Here is a 23700-nt window from a genome sequence, read left to right as displayed (position 1 = left end):
CCAGAGAAGCTTCTCCAGAACCCTGGCTTGGAGGCGAAGCTGATTAGTTGCTCAAGGCCTTATGCAGCTTGGGCGTTTCCTTGTACATCCTCTTGCGACCAAACTTATGCCTGCGTTGCACGGCAGCCTTCCACTCGTAAACACTTCTGCCCTGCATGCTTATTGAAAATCCCGCACTAATGCACAGCTATAAACTGATAAGGTACTCCGGATGCGTGAGCACACTTCAGGACCAAATTCTTGGAATGGCATTCAGGATGTAGCCAGCAGGAGAAAATGAGGTTAGTCCCTTACCAAAGTCACGAGGATACAGTATTTATGACGCGAGACTGGCCGTAGTGCTCGCCATCGTGGTCAACTTTGAAGAGCGCAATGCCGATCAAAGTGACGATGATCGCATGGGACATGGCCATCAGCTGGCCCGTAGTTGCTCGTGATGATCCTACCCTGAGCCAGCCTGCCGGATCGTCCTTGAGGTAACGGTCCAGACTAGGCAGATCTGATTTCATGTGAAGAAAACATTAAAATTCTACGCGACTACGAAGCCACAATTATTCATTTCGCCCAAAGCCTTGTTCGATTTCAGATCGTACGGGTACAACCCACCGAACGAGACCGACCCTATGACATCAGTGTATTCAGTCCAACACTCCTCACAACGGCCTTCGCTAGAAAGCCATCATCAATCAGGACTTACAACTGCGGCTAAGAACTCCAGGTTACGAGACAGTTGCCATGGATGCGCTACGTCAAAGGTGAAATGCTCCAAGGAGAAACCAACATGCTCGCGTTGTGCCAGGAGAGGCAATCGCTGCGAGTATCTCGTCACTAAAAGACCTGGTCGAAGACAAGAAAGCCGGGCAAGCAGTGGCGTTGTCGAAGCTGAAATGACTGCGAGCACGATTGATGGAGTGCCAGGACTATCTGCTGTGCCATCTGGGCCAGTCATTCTTCCAGCGAACTTCTCCACGGCGACGGCGCCGGCACATTCCCCACCGTCATCGATACAACAAGCAAGCCCCTCGTTCCCAGGTTGGACTTCCGACTTCGATGAGTTCTTCACATCGTCATTGCCATTCGCGATGCCCGACGAAACCAGCATCGAGCTGTCAGACACGTCAACCACTCAGTCTAGCGGAGTAAGCACAACCTCAAGCAACACGAGTGTTAGTGGCGGAAGCAACGCCCACTCAAGACCCGCAGAAGACATCATTTATCTGTTTGGGAAGCGACCACGATCTCCACACTTACCATGTGACGCAAGCGGTGGGCTGCTACCAGAAAGCGGCAGGGCCCAATGCAGCAGTTCCAACAGTTTTGTCAATTCGCATAGATGCTTCTCATGCGTTCTAGAAACTTTGAACAGACTATCCACGGGAATGATGTGTAAGGCTTCGATCCGAGCACATGGAATCAACGAGACTAGCAGCTGGCCACGATCTGTTCGTTCCATCCTTTCAATGAATGAACATGCCATCGACGAAATGATTCGTATTCTCCGCTGCTCGTGCTCTACCGACAGTATCCTCCTTACAACGATTGTGCTCGTGGTTCTCAAGGTACTGGAATGCTACGCTGCTGCGGCGAGAATGGTGTCGAGGAACGACTCCCCATCACACCATGAACTTCAGAGTGGTCCCTCCTCACCGTGGCAGAGGTCCGGCGAGCCCGCCACGCGCTCACTTCAAGATCGTATAGGAAGTGATTATGATTGTCAATCCGCACAGCTCGTTCTTGTGGAATTGCACCGCGTACAACGTGTAGTGAACCAACTTTCGCCCAAGTTGCACGACTGTAAAGACGGTCTGGACATGCCAGTTGAGCAATCGAGTGGCTGTCTCTCCAGTATTTCGGTCCCAATCTCATCTATTATCTTGGAGCAATTAGAGTCGGAGATGAGAAAACGAATCAGAGCTTTGTCTTCAGAGATAATCGAGGCGTTGAGGCGATGTTGATTTCGTTTTTCTTTTTGAACCAAATCAAGCAACTAGGTGCACAGGCGGTATTGGTCGACTATCTAGCGAGCACAAAAGAAGAGAGTCGGATCAAACTCTTTGTTATTGCAGCAGTGTCTGGTTAACTCATATCGATGTAAATGTGTCTATATCATGGCTGTTCTGTGCAAAGCACATTTCACATCGCTCTCTTCAGCTTCCCGACCTACAAAATAGGCTGAATGTTGGCGAAAACTTGTTTGACTGCTGATCTAGCTGAGATTCTCCCAACCCAATCCTTGACAACGGGGAAGTTTTCAATATCAAAGCCATCCTCTCCCTTGACGACATACCCAAGAACTGTGTACCAAGGCGCAAACACCAAATCTGCAACCGTATACTTGCCGCCAACAAGCCACGGTCCGTCGGCAGCGCCAGGATGCTCCACTTTCTGTTTTTCGAGCCATCCCTCCAATACACCTGTAACACGATTGATCTCGTTCACGTATCGCTCAAGTGCGCTGGCAACGCGCTCAGGGTGGAATTTTTTGAACCAGCTTGCCTGTCCAAAATACGGACCTTGGCCACTGGCCTGGTAGTAGAGCCATTGCCTCACAAGCTGTGCTTCATTGCTGCCTGCAGGGAAGCTGATTCGATTCGAAGTATCATACTTTTCGATAAGGTATTCAATGATTGCTCCGGACTCCCAAAGGGTCAAGTCATTATTCGGATCGTAAATCGCTGGGACGCGACCATTGGGATTAATTGCGAGGTACTCTGGTTCTTTGACTTTGGAAAGAGGCTGCAGGATTGTTTCATGTGGAAGGTCCAGCTCCACGAGTACGATAGCGACTTTCGGAGGGTTTGGGCCCCCACGGCCCCAAATCTTGATAGGCTTGATATCATTGGTCATGGTGATGATGATGGTGACAATGTCGGATCCCCTACAAAGATTCTTGCTAATTCAGAAAATATCGAAAGCAAAGATATCCATTCGTTTAATCTCATGAAGACCTCACAGTTCTCACAGGTTGACTTCCATTACAAATATAGGCATTGCCTAGAAGCAATATGCGCCCGGAACCTTTGTGATTCCGTAGCTAGCCATCGTTGGATATATGGCTCGGAGCCTTAATACACGCGAAGCTTTGCAGCTATGTTGACGTAATTTATGATCTGCATTCTCGATGCTGTTTTTGACAGTGGTATCCTCCGACCCCCCGAATGCCGAGGAACTCAGCACAGTAGTCACATTGCAAGGGAGTGCAACAAGTAATTTGTGTGGTAAATTATGTACAGTAACACGTTCAATACGGACCGGTGTTAGGCAGATAAGGATGCAGGAACGGAAGGTAGTGCCTGACCAACCCCATGCAAATGCACAACAAAGCGCCACGGGGCCATTTCGCGGGTCCGTCCGTATAGCACACTCCGACATTCTGCATATCCCACCTGCCTTCTGGATCATCAGCTGCCTCGATCATGCCAGCAGCAAGATCGAGGTACGACAATGGACTTCTCTCCTCGACCAGGCTCAAGGTGTGACCGCGTTGCACGTCTACGGACAGACCACCCGGCTTAATGAAAACGGTCTGCAGCCAATCCTCCTGTGCCCGCAGATATGCTTCTGTCTGCGCAAGATCTTTGTATACCTGCGATGCCGAGCGGAGAAGGATCTGTCGGACTAGCCAAGGCGTGTGCTGCGATAGTTGATTGTCAAGTGTGTTGGAGGACAACAACACAAGTCTCGGTGCGCGAAAGCTTCCCTTCGTCTCGTCTCCATCTCTCAGCTTTTCCAGCGCGCGAACGACATTGATAGCCGTGTCCTGTGCCATCCTGCAACCAGGAACATTGTCATTTGTTGATACACAGAGAAACACGACGTGGGCATCCCGTATAGCCGCAGCGATGACACTAGCATCGTAGATACTGCCCTCGATGATCTCGACGTTCTGATTTTCGGCAACGCATGGCAGAATTCTGACGAGTTTGGCCTTGTTACGAACATATGCTTTGATGAGCGCATTGGGGTCTTTGAGAAGCAGCTGGAGGAGTGCAGAACCGCAGTTGCCTGTCGCACCAAGGATGGCGTACGTTCGTGCCATGTTTCCGGTCGAGATTCTCTATACGCAGTCGATCCTTGGGAACCCGTTATTCTGGCTGTGAGCAAAAAAAAATACGGATGCATGTGAGTACATGTGTCCCAGAAGACCTCGGTGAATAGAATAGGCAATCGGGCATCGGATCCGGGTAGTCGCGCCGCGTATGAATTTCGTTTCTTTCCACCCTGAACGGACAGGAAAGCGGGAGCGAACATCAGCCTGCACAATATGTTCAATATTTGGATTACTAGCCTTCAGGAACACTTCCTAACCAACTTCCTAAGCAATACTAAGTACAACTCTCAGACCAAATGCATTTTGCTTGATCAGCATAGACATATTTTAATTCAGGGCATTCAACGCCTAGTTGCAATGATAAGCTTTGCAGGGAATACTCCGTCAAGACGACTTCCAGTTTTAAGCAACTCATTCAACTCCGCCCACAGCTCTGTGAATGCCTCCGGGTCTATTTTAGAATGTGGGAATGATTCAAAGTGCTCCTTAAACTCTTCCACTGTCCAGTCAAAACTCCATCCGTCTTCTTTCACGAAGGTTTCTACATCGTTGGGGCCTGTGTACATGGGCTCATCGAACTTTTCAGCGTGCTCTGGTGGAAGAAGCCCTGTGATTCCTCCTTTGTCCATGTTGATGTGCACTCGCTGCGCTCCAGGTATAAAGAATTGCTCGTCCAACGGAGCATTGTTATATTTGTCTTGTGTGCGCTTCATGACTCTGATGGTCTGTTCGATGTCGTTTATCCCCCGAAGGAGCACGCGCCCACCCTGCTGGCTTATGCGGCTCCAGACATCTTGGACTTTGGCATCATTGAAAAGGGCAGGACCAAACCCTGCACCTGCGAAAGTGCCACCCGAGCGTAGTTGCTTCGCAATAGCTTGCATGGCGGTTGGTTGATCTAGGAAATGCAGTACATTCGTTGCGAAGACTAGATCGACGCTCCTTTCAACGATGTCATCTGCATCCTCCACTTTCGCCGTACGATAACTATAGCCATCGGTGCCCAAGCGCAACTCCGCGAGTTGTACGTTCTCAGCGACGATGTCTGATACGATGACGTGCTTGAATCGGGATCGTAGCTGCGCAGAATAAGGCCCATTGCCAGCACCAACGTCATGAGCAATATCAAATCTGCCACCATGCTGCTCGTGATAAGCATATATTCGATCAAAGAGGCTCTGGGGAGGCTTTGGTCGACCTTTGAGGTAATTATTCCAGAAAGCCTCATCACGAGCAAATATCGTGTCTTTTGATTCTGGGGCTCCAGAAGACATTGCTACAGAATGAGCCTTTTCTTGGTCGACGGGATATGGAAGAAGAAATGGTTAGGTTCAAATTGACTAGTAACTTTCTTGGAGAATTATTCCAATGAAGCTACTCCTGAGAGGAGGAGAATTACAACAACTTTTAGCGCCTTGCAAGCAAGGGTAACATAACACGATATGTCCAGGTGCATCAAATCTCTCTCCCCTTTCGAACAAGTTGGGGCGCCATTCAGTTACCTACGGGCATTTGTTCAACCATGGTCGGAGTGACTGTCGTGTTTGTCTTTCTGAGCATCCCAGCAAAACAAGGCAGCTCCAGTAGACAATCCACCGAACCAAAGTGTAGGGAGAATGGCCGTCTCAACAACTCTCCAAAACAACGACCCGATAAAGGCAATTATTCAGGTTCTCGGAGAACGTCGATAAGTTCTCGGGGATGATATTCAGTACAATGCCAATTCGGTCTTAACTCGTATTCGGTGTATTCGGAGTGGGGCATCGGGGATCGGGGAGACATGGGCAAAGCGAAGTAGACCGTCGGAAGTACCCGTACGTCGGCGCTGATCTTGTCGGGCAGCCCTGTGCAATGTCGAGGACCATGTAGGATGAGAACAATGGGGGCGAATATGCGCATTCATCGAGAAGCTCCTGGTCAACGCCATGCAAATTTTATGTGTATTCATCTCCAAGCTTGGCTGCCTTGCCAAAAGGATGCAATCAGCTTAAGGAGGTTCACCAGAAAATAATCAATTTTATATCCATCGGAGTTTAGAGAAGAGTCGTAGCGAGGCTTTTGGGGCGATTTCTGGAAATTTTTGGAGGTAACAACGTACACACTCCATGGATGACTGCCAAAAAGCTGCCTCTCAACTGAATGGAACTATCGAATAGAATACCAGGAATATCGCAGCATATTACCTATGACTACTGCTGTTGGTTACCCATTCAATGCGCACTTTCAACCTTCTATCAAAACTTCAGCTGGTGCAAAATATGGGTTCCCCCCAAAATGGCACCAATTAATGGAAATAAGGACCTAAATACGTGTAACCAATTCCATTTGATTACGAGTCTCCGCACATAACTGAAGTCTATCTTTTCGTCTCTTTTGACCTTTTCGTACAAGCCAAAGAGCTTGTAATTTGTTGGTGTAATTGCCACCCATGTAAATGGTACCAGCGACAGCGTAATGACACCTGCTACCAGAGGTTGCAGCCACAGCCCATCTGTCTTATGAGCCTTGTATGCTGAAGTTCCGTACAATGAAAATGTGGACAAGGCCAGCGACGGCATGATGCGGTGCCCATAGTGATATAGACGCACAAATTGCGCAAGAAGATTTGATGCCTGCGTGCTTGTGTCCAGGATAACTGGAACCGCCACGATTGAGAGGCTCATCATCGCACCTACATCAGCGCGGTAAGCGATAGTTCTGAGCCCGAAAGGAAGACAAACCAGAAAGAAACGAGCCAGCTGCCACAGCAGTGGCTTGTAGAAGCACGTTCGTCGTTTGCGCCATCATCAATACATGCTTAAGTGCTTAGTATAAAGCGGGATTCTTGTTATCACTGGGAAGAACGCGTTGGCTGTTGACTGCAGCAACGCAAGTTAATTTGAAACACAAGGAGATAAAACCAAACTCTTCTATTTTATGCTTCAAGTGGCAATGCGAACCACAGATAGGCCAGTAATTCTTCTCGCTCTGTTCCGTGATCAAGGTTGTCGGCTTGTTGTATGGGGTTCTAGAGCATAAGGAGTATCGGGAGCTACCGATGTCGCGGTGTTGGACTATTTCATCGCTTACGAATTAAACTCGCTTGCCGAGCAACGGGCTTCGGTCATGCCAGCCGATAGTACAATCAGGCTTCGGGTTTCCAGTATTCTGCAGTATCCGCAGGCTGAAGATGTATCCAAAGGACGGAGTGTCACACGCAAGCCCTATTCTTGAGCGTGCTCTATACGCCTCCTTTCAAAGCTCAGATCAAAACACGTTTGAAAAATCAAGTCATGGCGGAGGATAACAAATCGGCAGCAGAATCAGAAGCCAATGTCGATAGTATTAAGCCTACCAAATACTTGTGTCTTACCATATGCGGGTACCGCAAGCCAGGCATGAGCGAAGAAGCATATCGTCATCATATGACAAAAGTATCCGCACCGCTGACCAAGAATCTTATGGTGAAATATGGCATAAGGAGATGGACCATGGTGCGTCTCTGCATGTTCAGGATTTAGAACCTTCTAAGACAATCGCTAACGATCTACAAAGATTCACAATCCACTTGTTACCCGCTCCTTGATGACTCAATTATTTGACCATCAAATGGCCAACATTGCCGATTTTGACTGTTTCAGCCAAGTAATCTTTGAAAGTCTCGAGGACTATAAACGAATGAAGGAAGATCCGTGGTACAGAGAACATTTAGTAGGGGACCATGAGAACTTCGCTGACACAAAGAGGAGTTTGTAAGTATCAGATTCTGCACTTTACTTGATAATAATTGACTGAGTCGTGGCAGAATGACCATTGGGTGGGTTGAGGAATTCGTGAGAGACGGTGAGGTTGTAGATGGCCTGTAAGAGTGTTATTCGCCACTTTGGATTGACTCTCGGCATTCAATATTTGCGAAGTATCGCTGCGCGGACATTTTTTCAGTTCTTTCAGTTTCATTGTCGTACCTGATCGACCGACAAAGAGACAGTCGTTCGGTGATAATCTCCTGCCCCGGATGCGGCGCGGCGCCACGTGCGGACATCGGGCTCTAGATATGCAAGGCAATTTCGTGCTCGGAACACTACGAGCTATGGTGTATAAGTCAGTTAATAGTGAATCTTTCCAAATGGACAAAGTACTCAATCAGTTGATCCTTGTTATTTCAAAATTTTGTATTTCTCGAAATGCTAGGCAGGAAGCGGATAGGCCACAACCTGGTCCTGTCTTCTCTGATTTTTTGTACCTTTGGAAGTCCCACTTCTAGCGCACATGTCTCTGACAGTAGTGGCTATGGCCCCAATAATCGGGGGGTCTGGGTCGATGGTTTCGACATCTTTAGCGATTACACAAACAATTCTGTGATACCGCCAGGAAAGCTAGTTGAGGTATATCAGTGCGCAATGGAGTAGCTGGTGCCATTAACATATAAGTTGTTAGTATGAGTTTACACTCTCGCAGGAGTGGATTTTCCCAGATGGCTATCCAAAGCTTGGCCAAGTAGTCAATGGTTAGGGTGTCTCTTTATAATCCCTTACATCTCACTTATCCAACTTCCAGGCCAATATCCGGGACCCACAGTGGAAGCCAACTGGGGAGATACAATTCGTGCGTCAATTCTATCATTTGTCTTTAATGCTCTAGCCTGATCCAACGTAGGCGTCACAGTGCACAACAACTTCACAGAAGATTACAATGGTACTGCCATACACTGGCATGGTATCCGCCAGTACCAGACCAACTGGTTGGATGGCGTACCGGGAGTGACACAGTGTCCAAGCAAAGTTCGTTCGATATATGAATTTTCTTATTTTGGATTTGCTGACCCTATTAAAAGCCTCTGGATACACAGATCTATGAGTTCCGTGCGATGCAGTATGGAACTTCCTGGTACCATGGGCACCTGAGTCTGCAATGTACGTGGTCTTGTATCTCAACTAATTTGCTGGATTGACGTGCATACAGACAGTAATGGTCTTTATGGTATGCTTTGCGCTTTAATATTCCCAGCGTGCGCTATGCTCACTGTTAATATTAGGGCCCATTGTAATACACGGGCCCTCCAGCGCGAACTGGGATGAAGATTTAGGGCCATGGCTTTTAAGCGACTGGTATCATGCTGATGTTTTCGGTCTTGAATGGATTGGCGAGACCACCTTCTTAGCAGCTCTCCCGGATTCCATTGTGCTCAATGGCAAAGGCACATTTCAGGATAAGGGAGAGCTCTACGAGGTTGTCGTTAGTAAGAACAAGAAGTACAAGATCGGCCTCATCAACACCTCAACCCTTTTGACATACAATTTCTGGATTGACGGTCATAACTTGACAATCATCCAAACGGATTTTGTGCCGATCGAACCTTACACAGTGCCGGTTCTCAATATAGGAATTGGTAAGCTGCGCTTCCCAAAATTCACATTGACGGAGTTCTGAACACGAAAGGTCAACGCTACGAGTTTATCATCGAGACAAATGCAGATCTGTCAAAGGGAAATAACTTCTGGGTCAATGCACAATACTGTGCTGAGCCAGAGCTAATTCCGCTATCCAACAAAATCGGTGTTATCAGGTACGATGCGGCAGACACTAGCGCTCCTTACACGCCTCCGAATCCCTATCTCCATTTTGGATGCGCTGATCCCGATCCGAAGAATCTCGTGCCTGTCGTTAAACAAAATGTCGGCACCCGCGTGAATGGCATCGGTCCAGAAGATTACCTGAAACTTGGCCACCAGGCGTACCCTAACGCATCCGATTTTCCGGGAAAAGTACGAAAATGGATCATCCAGGAGACTCCACAGTTCGTAGATTGGCAGAAACCGTCCCTTTGGCAATATGCGACCAGTGATAATGTTACATTGCCGCCCGAGGCGGTTCCTTTCATCCTGGACTTCGAAACTGAGGAGTGGGTGTATTTCGTCATAACGTCAAATTATACATTACTTCCTACAGATATTCCACGCAATCTGACCCCTTCTGTGCACCCGATGCACCTACATGGTCACGACTTCAACATCCTGGCACAAGGTGAAGGCATGATCCCAGATGAGCCTGAGCTTAACTTCGTCAATCCCGCTCGGCGAGATGTGATCGACATCGACATTGGAGGATGGGCTGTGATTGCCTTCCAGATCAACAATCCGGGAGCATGGCTCTTTCATTGCCACATCGCGTTCCATTCAAGCGCGGGCCTGTCTCTACAATTTATTGAGCAACCAAGCAAGATAAAGCCGTTATTGAAGAGTGCCGGCATACTTCCTGAGTTTGAGGATCGGTGCAAAGCATGGAGTGAGTGGTACAACACAGTAAATATTCCCAAAAATGCGGTTATTGAGGATTCGGGGATATAAAGTCATAAGTCTTGAGCAGTCGTAGAGAAGGGGTGCTACTTCAGTCATCATCACGTCTGACTTCAGTGGAAATTACATGATTCATGGGGAAGATAGAGGCGTACTAAAGCCAATATCAATGCCAGATTTTCTGCAGAAGAGCCAATGAAGCAATATTTCGTGTTGTTCCTGTGGACAAATCAAATAGCCTTAGTCGCAACAAAGCACTTTCGATGCCGAACATGGTCGGGGTGACTACATTCCGCACTCCCATCGGGATATTCATGCTCCTCGGATAAATTATTTTCTTCAGGCCGTTCACTTCCGAGAGAGGATGACCTCAAAGCGATCTAGTGAAGACACGCAACCCGAAATTTTGGTAGCGTGATTATCATCTGCATGTATATGAGTAATGCTGGCAGAGCCTGAATGCTAACTGACTATTACAGCCGCAAATATCTCAGTCTCTGATAGAGGAGTGTCCAAAAATGGCCACCACATCATTGATCCAGCTCAGCCCTGATCATATTGGTCTGATTCAAACTCCGTGCAAAGCTGATGGCTCGTTTGAGGTTGCAAGTCGTATTTTGCAGAAAAATCATGACGAGAATCACATGTTCTGGCGAGAGGTCGCAGGCCATAACCACATCACCCACTCTGTGCTCAACGTGTTCGCACTGGGAGGGACACCGGAGGATCTCCAACGCGCATTTGATGATGGCATTGATATCCAACGCCCGCAACCACCTACCGATCCTGCAATTGTCGTTAGCTTAAGTAATCCCGATCAGTTTCTAGAACGCATGGGCGACCTCGATCAATATTCGAACTTCTTAGCATTCTTCTCAAGGGAGATCGAAGAGAAAGGATGGGTAGCTGTTGTACAAGATCATGTTTTTGGGAGAAGTCCTACTGCTGAGAAAATGTTTGCCCAACTTTTTGAAGGTCTTTACCATCCCCTAATTCATCTTGGCCTTGGAATCGAGTTCGCACAGCCTGGCATCGTGGCCGAGGGTCTAGCTCAAGCGGCGTCACACGACTCGATGGGTACAGAGGATTACTTCCTCCAAGCTGAAAGAGAAGCATCTATTTCTAAAAATTCAAGTAAACCCCTGATCAAGCTTCTAAAGGCTGTGCACGATAACCAAGATCTCCGTGCAGCCCCATTCGGCTTCGCTACGGGCCCCGAACGCGTGCGAAATGGTATCCTTTCTCCCAAAAATCAATCTCTGCTAGTTGATATCGCAGCACAATTCCGCGTGGCACCCGAGGATCTCAATCAAGGCTTGGCAGAGACTATAAACTCCGCCGCATACATGACAGGAGCCGCTCAACGACCTGGCAAGGCCCGGAAGCTCGACTTTTTTCACCTGCATACTCTAACGGCTTCAATCGCGCTTACCGTTTTCTCTAAGTTAGATTGGATTAGTCAAGAAGATAAAGTTCGCCTCGTGGAATGGAAAGGACGCCTTGATTTGGTTTGGTACGCTGCAAGTGGTGCTGTCGAGCTTCGGCTAGACGACATCACAAACTATACACCTGATCGTAGTGCAGGGTATGACTGGGAGACTCTGTTCAAAGCTGTGCTAAAGACTCATGACGATGGTCATTTGATAAAGGCAGTCCGAGCATTGAAGAATGGCGAGGAATATTCAAAGACAGTCAACACGGACGACGAGGAGGTATTTCCTGTCAGGAATAACTCTTGGTTCAAAATTGCACAGATGGTTTACGACTCTACTGTTGACCGGGACATTATGGAGAAGTGGATATGGGGTGTGGGGTTTGACGAAGGTTGGGAACATGTTCCAAATTTGTGATGGCAATGAACTTGTTGCATAGAGCACCGATATTCCTCTAGCTGGAACATGGACAGACCTTGTCTTATTGAGCTCGAGCAATACACATCGTGATTGCTACTATCTTCAATGACGTCTATGTAACCTTACCAGCTGCGCATACCTTGTTGGTGGGTAGTTGACTCTCTTATTTCTCTCCAGCACGGACACGCACTGCCTCCACGTTCTTCTTCACCGTTCCGTCATCAGAGTCCTCGAAGATGGCTGTCTGTGATTCCTCTCTTTTTTGCATCTGCCATGTAACTAATGTTGATATAACAAGAGCTGTGTTGATAGCAGTAAGGGTAATCCAACCCTTGCGATATCTGGGAGCATCAACCTGCTGGAATACGATCAATGGCAGCCATGCGGAGACTGTGTTGCCAAATTGAGTCATCGAAGCAATGACGATGGCACGTTCTTCGTTGTCCTTGCTGGTTATCTCATTCGCCCAACTATAATATCGAGGTTAGCATGTTCGCTGATTACGATCATTTGGTAGGACCTTACGCAAAGAAAAGACCACCGGTGGCTCCACCCACACCTCCAAGTAAAAAGCACGTCCACTTCCAACCTGGGCTAATATCCCAAACCGTTAAAGACACAGAGGCAAAAATAGTAATAATTGCCCCAAAGATGATAGCTGGCCAACGACGACCTTTTAGAATCGTGTCTGATGACCATGCCATGATGAGTTCTGCTCCTGCCTGCACAGCAAACGGCAAGGTACCATAAACGTTTATCAAGTCAACTGAATAGCCTGAAGCTTTTAGGAATAGGGTGAAGGCTGGAGCTGCAGCTCCAACAACACTGTTTACCCAGAAACTGTAGAGAGCGTGAGCAACTCATAATAAAAGCGGTAGTGGCTATTAAACGTACGTGTAGGTAAGGGTGAGGACATATATGCGCCAAGATGTCACGATTTTCTTAACCTTCGCAACTGTGTACTTCGACCGGGGCTTTCGCCCTTCGAGTTCCATCCTCCTCTGAGCAAGTTTGATATCCTTTTCCCCATTATGAGCTCTTGAAAAATGTTAGATCCATTGTGTATAACTCACCGATTCAGAGAGATACCATGGTTTCCCAGCTTCTGGTACGTCGGGATAGAAGAAAAAGCCGGCCAAAGCGATGGGAAGCGAAATGACGCCATCGATGATGAAGAGCCTATAAGCGCACTGTCAAATAGAGGCTTTAAAAAGTCATAGACTATTGAATGCGCACCATTGCCATCCTCTGTATCTGCTGTTTTCACCAAGATGAAACACTCCGGCCATCAGATAGCCCGAAAACATGGCACCTAAAACGCTACTAATGTGAAAGATGCAGGTACGCTTCGCAAGCTCATCCTTCCGGTACCAAGAGCCGATAATATATTGTAACCCCGGGTAAAACGTGCCCTCAACGAGACCTGTTGCGGCAGTGAGCATAGCTTCCATGTCAGTGGCAGTACATAAATATTCACCTACGAAAAAGCGAATGACAATGATGTGTGTGCTAGTCTTTGCTTGGCTAAGGCAAAACGTTAAAACGGACCATATCACCTATAAACTAGTTTCAGTCGTACAGCTCAGGGTAAAGAAGGACCATGTCGAACCTCGTTGAGGGGAATCCAAATGTGAGCAGGTATACGCGTGAGAATGATGTTGCTCGGAATCTGTGCAATAATGTTGCCGACGGTGAAAGCGGTTTGGAAATAGTTGAGTTGATTCTTGTAGAGTTTGAGATCTTCCTTCCTGTAGCATATTCAGTTTGTCATTGGGGCGCAGCTGTGGGCACTGTTAACTAACATGCCAGAGACGAAAGCAACATTGACGTTAATCTGGTCCATGTATTTGATAAAGAATCCTTTGGTGCATGTTAACACGACGAAACGTCATTCACGTCTCTGACAGGGGACACACCAAGACAAGCAAACGTGAGCAGAGCGGAGTCTAGCTTGAAGAGAAAGCGCCGTTCTTCCTTCGGCTTGTCAAGCGTATCCCAGAAGTAGCTGACCCATCTCCGCTTTGGACATTCCTGAACGACAAGTCGATGAACCTCAGCAGTTTCTTTGATTTCAGACATGACGTCGATTCAAACGTAATGAATCTGTCTTGAGGTAAATGATCACTTCGGAGAGATACAGAACAACTTATACACCAAGTCGGTAGCAAGCTGGCGCGATCGCGACATAGCAATGAAAAATGGGCAATGCATATTGCTATGCGCGTCTTGCGCTGAACACAGGGTCCAGAGAAGATATTGCGGTGTTCTACGTCTACTCTGCCATGTCCGAGCAGACATCCTTGGAGCTCCGGGATGCACAAAGATTCACAACAGTTCGGAGGATCGGTTGAGGCGCTTAAAACCCCTGGGACGGCTCGGACGGTCGGGGGGTTAATGGCTTTATGATTGGCTGAGGCGCTGAGCAGACGCTACATGTGGCGGCTAGCACATAATCACCGATGTTGGTTTGAAGCAATTCAACCAGCCATGCGTGCAGAGGACTTTTAATCGAGGGAAGAGACTAGATCCCAAACTAAAGCTTTTCAGCAGACTATGCTCGTGCTTATGCTCGTTGGCCGTCTCGGAAGACGAGGGGTATAAGCACGACCATGCAAGGCTCCACAACCACTTTGGTGGGCGATACATAAATTCACCCGTTCATATGAAGGTTGTGCAATTATCTTTCAACGAGACAAACAAGTATTGAAAAAAAATCTTTTCAACCCCCAAGATATGACGGAGAAGAACGACGTAAGAGCCATGAGTTATCATCACCAAGTAAATGTTCAGCTAACAAGTCCTGTTATTAAGACTAATTGGAAGCCTGGCAGCTTCGCGGACGAGGATGGCCACTTCAGAAGACCCGAGGCAAAAATTCGCAACTTTATCTCAGCAGATCCGAACTCAGAGTTCCCGGCAGAGGCTAATCGTTACGTTCTATATGTTCATTACGCCTGTCCATGGGCGCACCGCGTTCTCATTGTCCGGGTGCTGAAGGGTCTTGAGAATATCATAGATGTCGTTGAGCTTGACAAGGCGGACGAGATCGGCTGGGCGTTCAGTGGTACGACAGGGCCGGCGAAAGACCCAAGATACGGCTTCACTCATCTCCGAGACCTATACTTGAAAGCATATCCCGACTGGAATGGGAGGAGTTCCGTGCCCGCTTTGTGGGACACGAAGAAAGGTAGGCTAACTGTGCGCAAATTTGTGGACGGTATTCGTATTGAGTGCATTTTACAGAAACCATCGTTAGCAACAATGCCAGCGAGATTCTTCAAATGGTATACACCGAGTTCGATCAATTGCTCCCCGAGGAGAAGAGGGAGGCTACCAAAGGCGAAGCTGGGTTCTTGCCCCCAAGTCTCAGGACTGAGCTCGACAACTTCCGGGATTTCGCGTATCACAATATCAACGATGGTGTCTATAAGGTGGGCTTCGCCTCCACTCAATCAGCCTATGAACACAATCTCTTTCCGCTCTTCGAGTCTCTAGATAAGATAGAGGAAATGCTAGCAAGCCCGGATCATCAACCTTACCTTTTTGGTAAAAATATCACTGATGCTGACATTCGGTTGTACTCGACTCTGATCCGCTTCGATGTTGCTTACTTCTCAAGCTTCAAGTGCAATCTAAAAATGATCCGCTACGAGTATCCAAGGCTGCACCTCTGGCTACGAAACCTTTATTGGGATCCAGAGAACAAATTCAACGGTGCATTTAGAGACACGGTCCGATTTCAGCTTGTAAGTTTTCGTGCTTACTCATTCAGAGTTTTAGCTAACGGCCTTGGAGTACAAGGAGCAGTATGCCTACGCTACGGTTAGCAAGGTCTATCCAAAAGGACCTATACCACATATCCTACCTTTGTGAATATCAAAACCAGATTCCGTGCTTTTTTGAATCCCTTCAATACATTACATCCATAAATCCCTTATTCTGAATCATTTTCGTGCCTGACCATTACTTTCTCATTGTGTGACAGCGAAACTGACGTTGCTGACGCTACTAACGTGGCTTTCGCCGCAAACCTTTCATAAGCTCACACTCGTAACTCGACGCTGCTACATGCCTCCCATTCTCTGCAAAAATCACCCTGTACTACTATTGCCTCCATCTTCCTGTTTAGTAACAGATTCCTACCTCTGTGTTACGTGGATACTCCATTTACGGTATTTTTTTGCCCAATGAACCGTGTTAGCGAAATAGTTGATCTCCAATTCCAACCACAAAAACAGCGCAGCTGCAAGGAAGTTCTTATCCTTGATTAACATATAGCATTGATACCGCTGCCGTGGACTATTCTAGAGGAGATAGGATACGTGTCGAGGCTTGGTTGTGAATCAAGTATCACCTTGAAGTGCATGAGGACTCGAAGCTGTTCCTTTCTAGAGGTCAAGACGACCACTCGCAAAGTTGACGTTGTAGATCCAGATTTCATCCAGAGGGAGATTATGGATTACTATATAGGCAAGATCCGGCACATCCATTAGGTTTGCCTCTTCAAGCTGCTCAAGCCGCTGAGAGGATCTGTCAGCTAATGTATAGAATCTATTATTATGCCTGTTGCTCTTGTCTTTGTTAGACCATAATCCTAACATGTGTGTGCAGGCGAACGAGACCGATCGCTGTCGCTTCAGTAACGAGTCTGCCACTGTTCCAATAGATACGCAGCCTTCTATCTGTGTCATACTTTGAGTTTGTTGGTGAATACGGTAGCAATACTAATTGCGATGTCAGGAAGTCCGAAATTGATAAGAAACCTCTTAGCGACCATTGCACCCAAAAGATTGTCGACCCGATTATTCTGCCGTCGTTAATTTTATTCATAAGAGTCATGTATGATCGTGGTTTTAATTGTTATGCGATGATCATAACGACCGATTGCCACTGCAAATCGACTTGTTTTCAAAAGGCTAAATTACTATGGATTTCGGTCTATCAGTAAGTTATCGCATTTCATCATGGATCTCCTCCTATGCAAGCTTGGGAACAAATGCTCCACAAATTGAAAGCCCGAAATGCCAATTCTAGCAGGTTTCTTGCCATATTTGAACTCGAATAGCGTCCAAAAGCGGAATTTCAATACTCATATTAGATCCATATGGGTGTGTCTGTCCTCCGTCGCTATTGCAACAATGTACCAACGAAGCCTCTTACTTGCACATATGAAACAAGACCAACTGGTCTGCCTCCTCATTCGGAGGTACCAAAACTTCTCTCAAGCGGCAAGGAGTACTCATAAGGATCAAGCAAGGCGCAGTGAGCCGACTGTGCTTAACCCAGGCGTATTAAATGGACACCAAGCGAAGACTAGACTGTGTTTCGAGAGCTGCGCTGTCAATATTCCAACCCGCATTTATGATGTGCTGCCTGTGTTGCGCAAACAATTTAGCTGATTTCGTTAAAGAGCCTGCAATCAGGTCCAGTATTACTTCCGGTGAAGCAGTCTGTGCCTTGGGCTGGCTTCCTTCATCAGAGATGAGTAATAAGGCCTGACACCATGCCTGGAGCTGGGAAGACGGCCTTGCCTCTCTCTTTAGCACAATGAAAACTATCGACCGCTTAGTGTCAAGCCAAATTACGTAGTCCTCGTCTTCGAATATATCCAGCAGTTGCTTCAACAAGCCGAGATTGACATGAGACGCATTCGCCAGTGTTTTTTGGCTTCCAGCAGCAACATTCCGTGCAACCTCTCGAAAACTCGAGCCGATCCTAGCGGACCCGAGTACGTGATCATCTGCCCATCGCAAAACTCCATCACTCTCGAAGATTCTTTCTCGTTGTGATACTTCCCTCGGTGTCAAAACTATATCGTGCGCAATCAAATTCGAGAAGAGAATATTAGCTCGCTGCCGATTCAGAGTCTGCATGCTCACTGCTCGTACTGCAGCATAGTTTAGTGACAGATGAGCCGTAAGCAGCAGCAGCATGGCGATCCATGTCGCCAATGGGCTTGTGATGTACGACACGACAATACTGCCCAACTGTAGCCTTTTAGCTTACAAAATTGTCGAAGTGCCGTGGCGTTACCTACCAGCATTCCAAGCAATGAGATTGCATTCCCTTGACTTGCATCTTTCTATCTACCTGTCAGAAAGCACGACATATGGCCAGTAGAATACCGCTTACAGCGTTTAGCTCTCCCAAATTTCCAGAGCGAGCAAAGTGCGCCGTTAACGTGGCTTTGGAGCTGCCAGCTGCGACTCCGCATAGAGCACGCATAATGCTAGCTGTGCACAGTACCATGATCCGTAACGCTTTTGGAAAAGCCGGTGAGAGGCAGTCTGCGATCATTGCAGCATCGTTGAAGACGTCGGCGGCAAGCCTATACCGCTTACATTCAGGCTCGATTGAGCTACCCAGCCTGTGTGCGAAGAGGATAGTCGCTATCCTGCCCGCAGAGTCCTGAAAGATGGAAAGCAGCAATGCTCCTGTTGGTGAGGCCGTTGCATCGCCAACGCCAACGCCTTGTAACAGGTTAGCAATCAGTCCTCTCCTCCAGTCCCCACTACGGTCACCGTGTCGTGAGATCACGTACCTTGAAGGACTGCCCTATTCGCAAGAAGACCAGCAATAGCACTCGATAGAGTCTGCAATGTATCCTCTGGGTGTATCAATACTAGTACCGACCAGGTGCTTCTTGGGAGCATACATAGATTTTGTACCTATTGTCACAATCAATACCCGATAGACGTATTAGACAGAAAGAGCAAGGATTTATCGCACGGTAGGTAGTCTGGGCTCACTGTATGTGGATAACCAGCGGGCAAAAATATCTCCAGCCCTTTTCGTATAAATCCTTGCGTTTGCTTTTTCTGCGCTGAATCAGCATCTGTTCCCTTTGTCTTGACAAATACTGACTTCGATTTCCGCATTGCTTAAAACATCCTTCTCTTGAATGACATGTAGCTGGCCTTTAGACTCAACGAAGCGCGTTACGAGCTTTCCAGATTCGCTGAACTCCTTTAGTTCCATAATTTAAGCCTAGTCGTTGTGGAAAATGTTTGTTAATGTGCTGTTCTTGGATACTTCAGGTCAGGTGAGACGCTAGGACCTCAATCCTCCAGCCCCCTTCCAAGGAGAGAGCCAATAATCTCAGCTCAAATATATCCTTGACACTCCAAGATGTCAATAGGCAGGGTCGACAATTTAAACTAGTTTTCAATTGCAGCTAAGCCAGCGGTGGAACAGCTGAACAAAGCATGGGATCGGAGCTAATCAGGACCGAAAAGATCGTCTTTGATGTTAGATTACTAGACACATACTGGAGATAGCAGAATCGTGGAGCGTGGCATCTAGATAAATACTACTACTTATTGAAGGAGACGCTGGACGTATGTTAATCGACGGCAGTTCCATTCACAAAGCATGATATTGAAGGACATTAATGACTAAGATTGCCCGTATTCCTTAATGTCTGCCATCAGTCTTCGTCAGCTATTCATTTGACCTCATGGTCGAACAAAGAACATTTTGCTCGCAATTCATCATAGTGTTAGAATAACCTTACACTAGTTGTCATCCTTCTGTCCAGCTGGCATACTTTATAGCTATCATAGACTTAAGGGTTTGTGCAGTCCTTAGTTCTAGTTCCAAGTGACTTTAACGGAGGCGGTCTCAGCAAGCGACGAACTCCTTAACTGCAACAGATCAACAAAAAGAAAGAAAAAAAACATGTTATTCTGGAATAGATTCACATTAAATGTACATTTTTCGAAGCAATCCCGTCATCTAGATTATAGAAGAATGAAAGAGGATCACTTTCTACGAACGCTGTGCCTGTATGCAACGGTCGTAACACAGTGTATTTGCATGCCATTAATATCCAGGGCTAAAATTGCACACCATCTTGCTTCACAGTTAGCCGCGATCGCAACCTGGAGTGATACAATTCTTCTGATTGCCGTGTTTAACATCCTTCTTATGACTAAGTTAGACTGGTAGTGATGTTGAGTAAGAACTATATTGCAGAGTCTTTAGCAACACCAGCTTCCAAAGGACAGATAATCAAAACGGTGAAGAATGATTCTTCTACTTTCATTCGTCGCAATATTTATTCTTCCATACCAAGCAAGCAGTTTCAAAGGCGTTTTTGGTAGATCCTGAATGAAAAGACTGCTGAACTGATGTCAGAACCGGAATGAGCTGGAATCAGCTTCACCAACAACGACCTTAAGACAAGTCTTGACCACACTCCATTATAGATCGCAAGTCGCTTATATAACCCCATTATACCGTCCTCATTCACATTGAAAAGAGTCACGTGATATTTGTCTACCCTTACCCGAAATTCGTCCGTACGTACAACTTGCGAGTGTAGAACAACAAAGCCGCTACCAATGCCGCAACTATCACGCGGCAAACTGCAGTGCCATTACTGCGGAAAGCGATCTGATCGAAAATGGGAGGTGCATATCCGATCATGGAAATGTAACTATTGTGAAGCAGTCAACTATCTTGACGAAGTACGACGTCACTGCCCAACGCGATGTTGTAACGACACAGCTGACAATGAAATCCTACAGAACGGACAGATAACCGACCCTCCCGTGTCATTATCAGCGAAACAACCATCTCCCCAATACGCCAGATATGCGCGTCGAACGCAGAGTCCAGATCTGTCGCCACAAGAAAGCGACATCTTCTGTAAACAATGCATGACGAATCAGCATTTCGTGCAGCAGAACCTCGCTGAGTACCTCCCGGATCCTTCGCATCCAGAATACAATAAATTTCTGGATAATCTGGAAGACTACAAGGCAGATCTTGAAAGACGCTATCCACAGGTATGCGTGGACTGCGCGCCGCGGGTGAACGCTCGCTTGAAAGCAACGACGTATGCCGCCAAAGCCGATAATCTGCGACGGGGCTTGGCGAGAAAGAAAGCCTCGTCACTTACACCTGAATGGAGAAAATGGGGCTGGAGGCGCTTACTGATTCTCATCGGTGGCGTGTTATGGTGGGCTAGCATATTAGGCCAAGTTACGTGGCATCTGCTTGGGATTCTTCCACATGCGACGAAACAGATGCGCCTTCGAAGTATTTCGTGGTACGGACAATGGACATGTGCTGCCAATGCGCTCATGTCGCAGGAGATACAGTTGAGCTGCCTAGAAGCTACCAAGGATAGTGTCTGGCGAGCGTTCTACATGGGCGCTGCCAGCTTCTGGTGGAATAATGCGCTAAGCACCAAGCTCTACAGCCGTGAGCGGCGGCTGCGTGGACTAGGCAGCTATCTTCTAGTGCAGTTCATAAGCTTGTCCGTTCGGGCTGTCGTGCTACTTTGCTTTGAGCACACAGAATGGATTCCGAAGAGTATACCAACAAATGCCATTCACGGCACAATGATTGTCTTCTTGGTATTCACCACGTTGACATCTCTAAGAACTGTCAAACTCTCTGCACCTCAGCGACCCAATTTGACGGATCATCATCCAGTGCAAGTCGATCCTGCCGCCACCCGACCTGCGTATCAACAAAACTCCACACCCATTTCATCTCAGACAACAAGCTTCTCCACAAGTTTCCCCGTGTCTGCTTTGTCAAAGCCACTAGAATCGGCATCAGTTCTTACACCTCCCGCAACGCAGTCTTTCGCTGAAACAGAGTATGATGGAAATGAGATGGACTGGACCCCTACGGGACCATCTCAGTATACGCAGTTCTCACCACAACCGAAATTGGAATACAGAAGGCCAGAAGGGCCGAGCCCTTTCCGTGGCACTCTGCCTCCAGCGCCGAAGCCACCAGCTCACAAAATCCGCAATCCCAAGCCCTTCATCCCAGCAAGTCAAGATCGGAAGAATAACTTCATGAAGGAGATTCGCGGTGAACTTCGTGCTGCGACCGGTTCTCCTTCAGATGATGAAGATGGCACCTTCGGCTTCGGAAGTCGGAAAAAGAACAACGCGGATTTCGTCCTCGCACCAGGAAATATGCGAGACTACCAAGCTGAGGGCGCTGCGACAGGGCTGGAGAATTTATTCAACTCTGCCTTCACAATTAAAGAGACTACAGCTGCCACGACAAACAAGGAGCAAGAGAAGGGCATCAGACGTTCGAAGGAGAAAGAGAAGGGTTATGTCATGAGCGGGAAGACGGTAAGGGAGAATATGATTGCGCTACGAGCCATAGTAGGTATTTCTGCTCTGCTGGTCGTAGTTCTTGCTTTCGTTTTGAGTGCAAGGTGGTTTAGTCCCAAATCTGCACTCGAAGGCCTTCTGTACGAAAAAGAGGCGCTGGAGGAAGTCCGCGAAGTAGTCGACGTAGTGCAGGAATATGTCGACACGTGAACCAGGACCAAATTTTTCTGAAGAAAACAACCTATTTGCGCAGATACCCAGCGACCTTTTTGAGCATGTAGATCTCCATTTTCGGTGCCCGCTGCTTCTCAGCCTCCATCTGCTTCTTCAAAATGTCCGACTGCATGTGAACGTCCTCCAGATACTTCTTGTCCTCGTACACCTCCACAAAGGTCAATCGATTTTGCACCTCGACGTCGCGGCCGATGGCGTACGACAATGTCCCCTGCTCGCTTGTCTCCGTCGCGCTCACGGCGGGGCCCCACCCACTTAGAGCGTCGTTCATCTCCTCCTCGCTGTTGTACTGCAGCGTAGCGAGGACAACGAACGGGTTTTCAGCCTCGACGAGTGCATCTCTAGTGAAGCTTGCCACGGCGTGGTTGGAATGCCAGATCTTGGGCGGACCCGACAACCTTCCCGGGTCGGCTTTCCAAGCTTCCAGAAACTCGAGCACGGGCGGCCAGGCGTTGTGCGCGTCGCACACGGCCTGGCTGGTGTACTCCTCGATGGCGACGACAGTCAGCGGATCAGAAGGATCAACAGAGACGTGCGTGGCGTGCTTTGTGGTTTCTGGGTCGTGCTCTTTGGCGTACTCCGCAATCTTTCCCAGACCAGCTATTATCTACACTTCGACGTTTAGTTCAGTGCGTCGGGATAATGCCGAGGCTTCCAAGTACCTCGTCGCGAGCCTTTTCATTGGCGGCTGGCAGGATACCAAAGAGAAGGACGGGAGACATGTGTGTAACTCGAAGAGGCGGATGGAAGTTGCTGTGCTTCAGAAGTCACGCAGGTTCAGGACGAGGAATGACACGCAGGACTACAACAAGCTACGTATAATACATGTACTCTAGTAAAAAAAAAAAAAAAAAAAAAAAAAAAAAAAAAAAAAACGGAATCGCATACGCGGAGGGGAAAACATGGTAGAGGAAGAACATATCATCCAAGTGAACCGTCAATGCTCGGATATCGATTCGCGGGCGGATATGTAAGCTCAACGAACATATCCGCAGACGCAAGAACGTCATATATTCTAACTAACAGGGACGCACTGGCACCGTTAACGTATACTTTAACCGCTCAAATCTCCTGAACTCGAGCATATTAGGTCGATGCACTACGGACGATTTCATCGGTGCTCGTTTTTGAAAGATGAGAGAGGCCCTGGGCAAGAAATGGGTAGAACCTGAAAGGTAACGCATGCTGGAGTAGAGTCGAGT

General features: G+C 47.6%; 10 protein-coding genes across 10 annotated transcripts; 5 read left to right on the top strand and 5 right to left on the bottom strand.

The window, feature by feature from the left end:
- Positions 1-372: 372 nt before the first annotated feature.
- PV09_03833 (uncharacterized protein) lies at positions 373-1955 on the top strand (the record flags this gene model as incomplete). Its single annotated transcript, XM_016357088.1, has 2 exons — positions 373-476; positions 800-1955. The coding sequence occupies 2 exons, from the start codon at positions 373-375 to the stop codon at positions 1953-1955; spliced, it is 1260 nt and encodes a 419-aa protein (XP_016215177.1).
- A 41-nt stretch (positions 1956-1996) lies between these two features.
- On the bottom strand, positions 1997-2937 carry PV09_03832 (uncharacterized protein). Its single transcript, XM_016357087.1, has one exon. The coding sequence runs from the start codon at positions 2845-2847 to the stop codon at positions 2161-2163; it is 687 nt and encodes a 228-aa protein (XP_016215176.1). The 5' UTR covers positions 2848-2937; the 3' UTR covers positions 1997-2160.
- Positions 2938-4315: 1378 nt separating this feature from the next.
- Positions 4316-5436, bottom strand: PV09_03831 (uncharacterized protein). Its single transcript, XM_016357086.1, has one exon. The coding sequence runs from the start codon at positions 5323-5325 to the stop codon at positions 4393-4395; it is 933 nt and encodes a 310-aa protein (XP_016215175.1). The 5' UTR covers positions 5326-5436; the 3' UTR covers positions 4316-4392.
- Positions 5437-8214: 2778 nt separating this feature from the next.
- PV09_03830 (uncharacterized protein) lies at positions 8215-10521 on the top strand (the record flags this gene model as incomplete). Its single annotated transcript, XM_016357085.1, has 8 exons — positions 8215-8415; positions 8468-8537; positions 8588-8635; positions 8687-8811; positions 8865-8943; positions 8993-9010; positions 9066-9419; positions 9470-10521. 8 exons carry the CDS (start codon positions 8215-8217, stop codon positions 10375-10377), a joined length of 1803 nt encoding a protein of 600 aa, XP_016215174.1. The 3' UTR covers positions 10378-10521.
- Positions 10522-10844: 323 nt separating this feature from the next.
- PV09_03829 (uncharacterized protein) lies at positions 10845-12258 on the top strand (the record flags this gene model as incomplete). The annotated part of the gene is made up of 1 exon (XM_016357084.1): positions 10845-12258. The coding sequence occupies one exon, from the start codon at positions 10845-10847 to the stop codon at positions 12174-12176; it is 1332 nt and encodes a 443-aa protein (XP_016215173.1). The 3' UTR covers positions 12177-12258.
- On the bottom strand, positions 12190-14489 carry PV09_03828 (uncharacterized protein). The gene is made up of 9 exons (XM_016357083.1): positions 14096-14489; positions 13982-14039; positions 13789-13927; positions 13657-13735; positions 13416-13602; positions 13253-13358; positions 13074-13198; positions 12705-13019; positions 12190-12649 (listed from the first exon to the last, which is right to left on the bottom strand). The coding sequence occupies exons 1-9, from the start codon at positions 14256-14258 to the stop codon at positions 12343-12345; spliced, it is 1479 nt and encodes a 492-aa protein (XP_016215172.1). The 5' UTR covers positions 14259-14489; the 3' UTR covers positions 12190-12342.
- A 423-nt stretch (positions 14490-14912) lies between these two features.
- On the top strand, positions 14913-16074 carry PV09_03827 (uncharacterized protein; the record flags this gene model as incomplete). The annotated part of the gene is made up of 3 exons (XM_016357082.1): positions 14913-15366; positions 15423-15925; positions 15975-16074. 3 exons carry the CDS (start codon positions 14913-14915, stop codon positions 16050-16052), a joined length of 1035 nt encoding a protein of 344 aa, XP_016215171.1. The 3' UTR covers positions 16053-16074.
- Positions 16075-17081: 1007 nt separating this feature from the next.
- Positions 17082-19176, bottom strand: PV09_03826 (uncharacterized protein). Its single transcript, XM_016357081.1, has 7 exons — positions 19044-19176; positions 18909-18997; positions 18835-18847; positions 18721-18784; positions 18312-18649; positions 18217-18261; positions 17082-18166 (listed from the first exon to the last, which is right to left on the bottom strand). Exons 1-7 carry the CDS (start codon positions 19155-19157, stop codon positions 17471-17473), a joined length of 1359 nt encoding a protein of 452 aa, XP_016215170.1. The 5' UTR covers positions 19158-19176; the 3' UTR covers positions 17082-17470.
- Positions 19177-20392: 1216 nt separating this feature from the next.
- PV09_03825 (uncharacterized protein) lies at positions 20393-22680 on the top strand. The gene is made up of 2 exons (XM_016357080.1): positions 20393-20647; positions 20708-22680. The coding sequence occupies exons 1-2, from the start codon at positions 20522-20524 to the stop codon at positions 22472-22474; spliced, it is 1893 nt and encodes a 630-aa protein (XP_016215169.1). The 5' UTR covers positions 20393-20521; the 3' UTR covers positions 22475-22680.
- On the bottom strand, positions 22273-23262 carry PV09_03824 (uncharacterized protein). Its single transcript, XM_016357079.1, has 2 exons — positions 23161-23262; positions 22273-23105 (listed from the first exon to the last, which is right to left on the bottom strand). Exons 1-2 carry the CDS (start codon positions 23218-23220, stop codon positions 22506-22508), a joined length of 660 nt encoding a protein of 219 aa, XP_016215168.1. The 5' UTR covers positions 23221-23262; the 3' UTR covers positions 22273-22505.
- Between the last annotated feature and the right edge of the window lie 438 nt (positions 23263-23700).

The sequence above is a fragment of the Verruconis gallopava genome, assembly GCF_000836295.1.
Source record: "Verruconis gallopava strain CBS 43764 unplaced genomic scaffold supercont1.10, whole genome shotgun sequence".
Classification (NCBI taxonomy): domain Eukaryota; kingdom Fungi; phylum Ascomycota; class Dothideomycetes; order Venturiales; family Sympoventuriaceae; genus Verruconis; species Verruconis gallopava.
The sequence above is the reverse complement of the archived record's forward strand: the minus strand, read 5'-3'. Positions and strand labels throughout refer to the sequence as shown.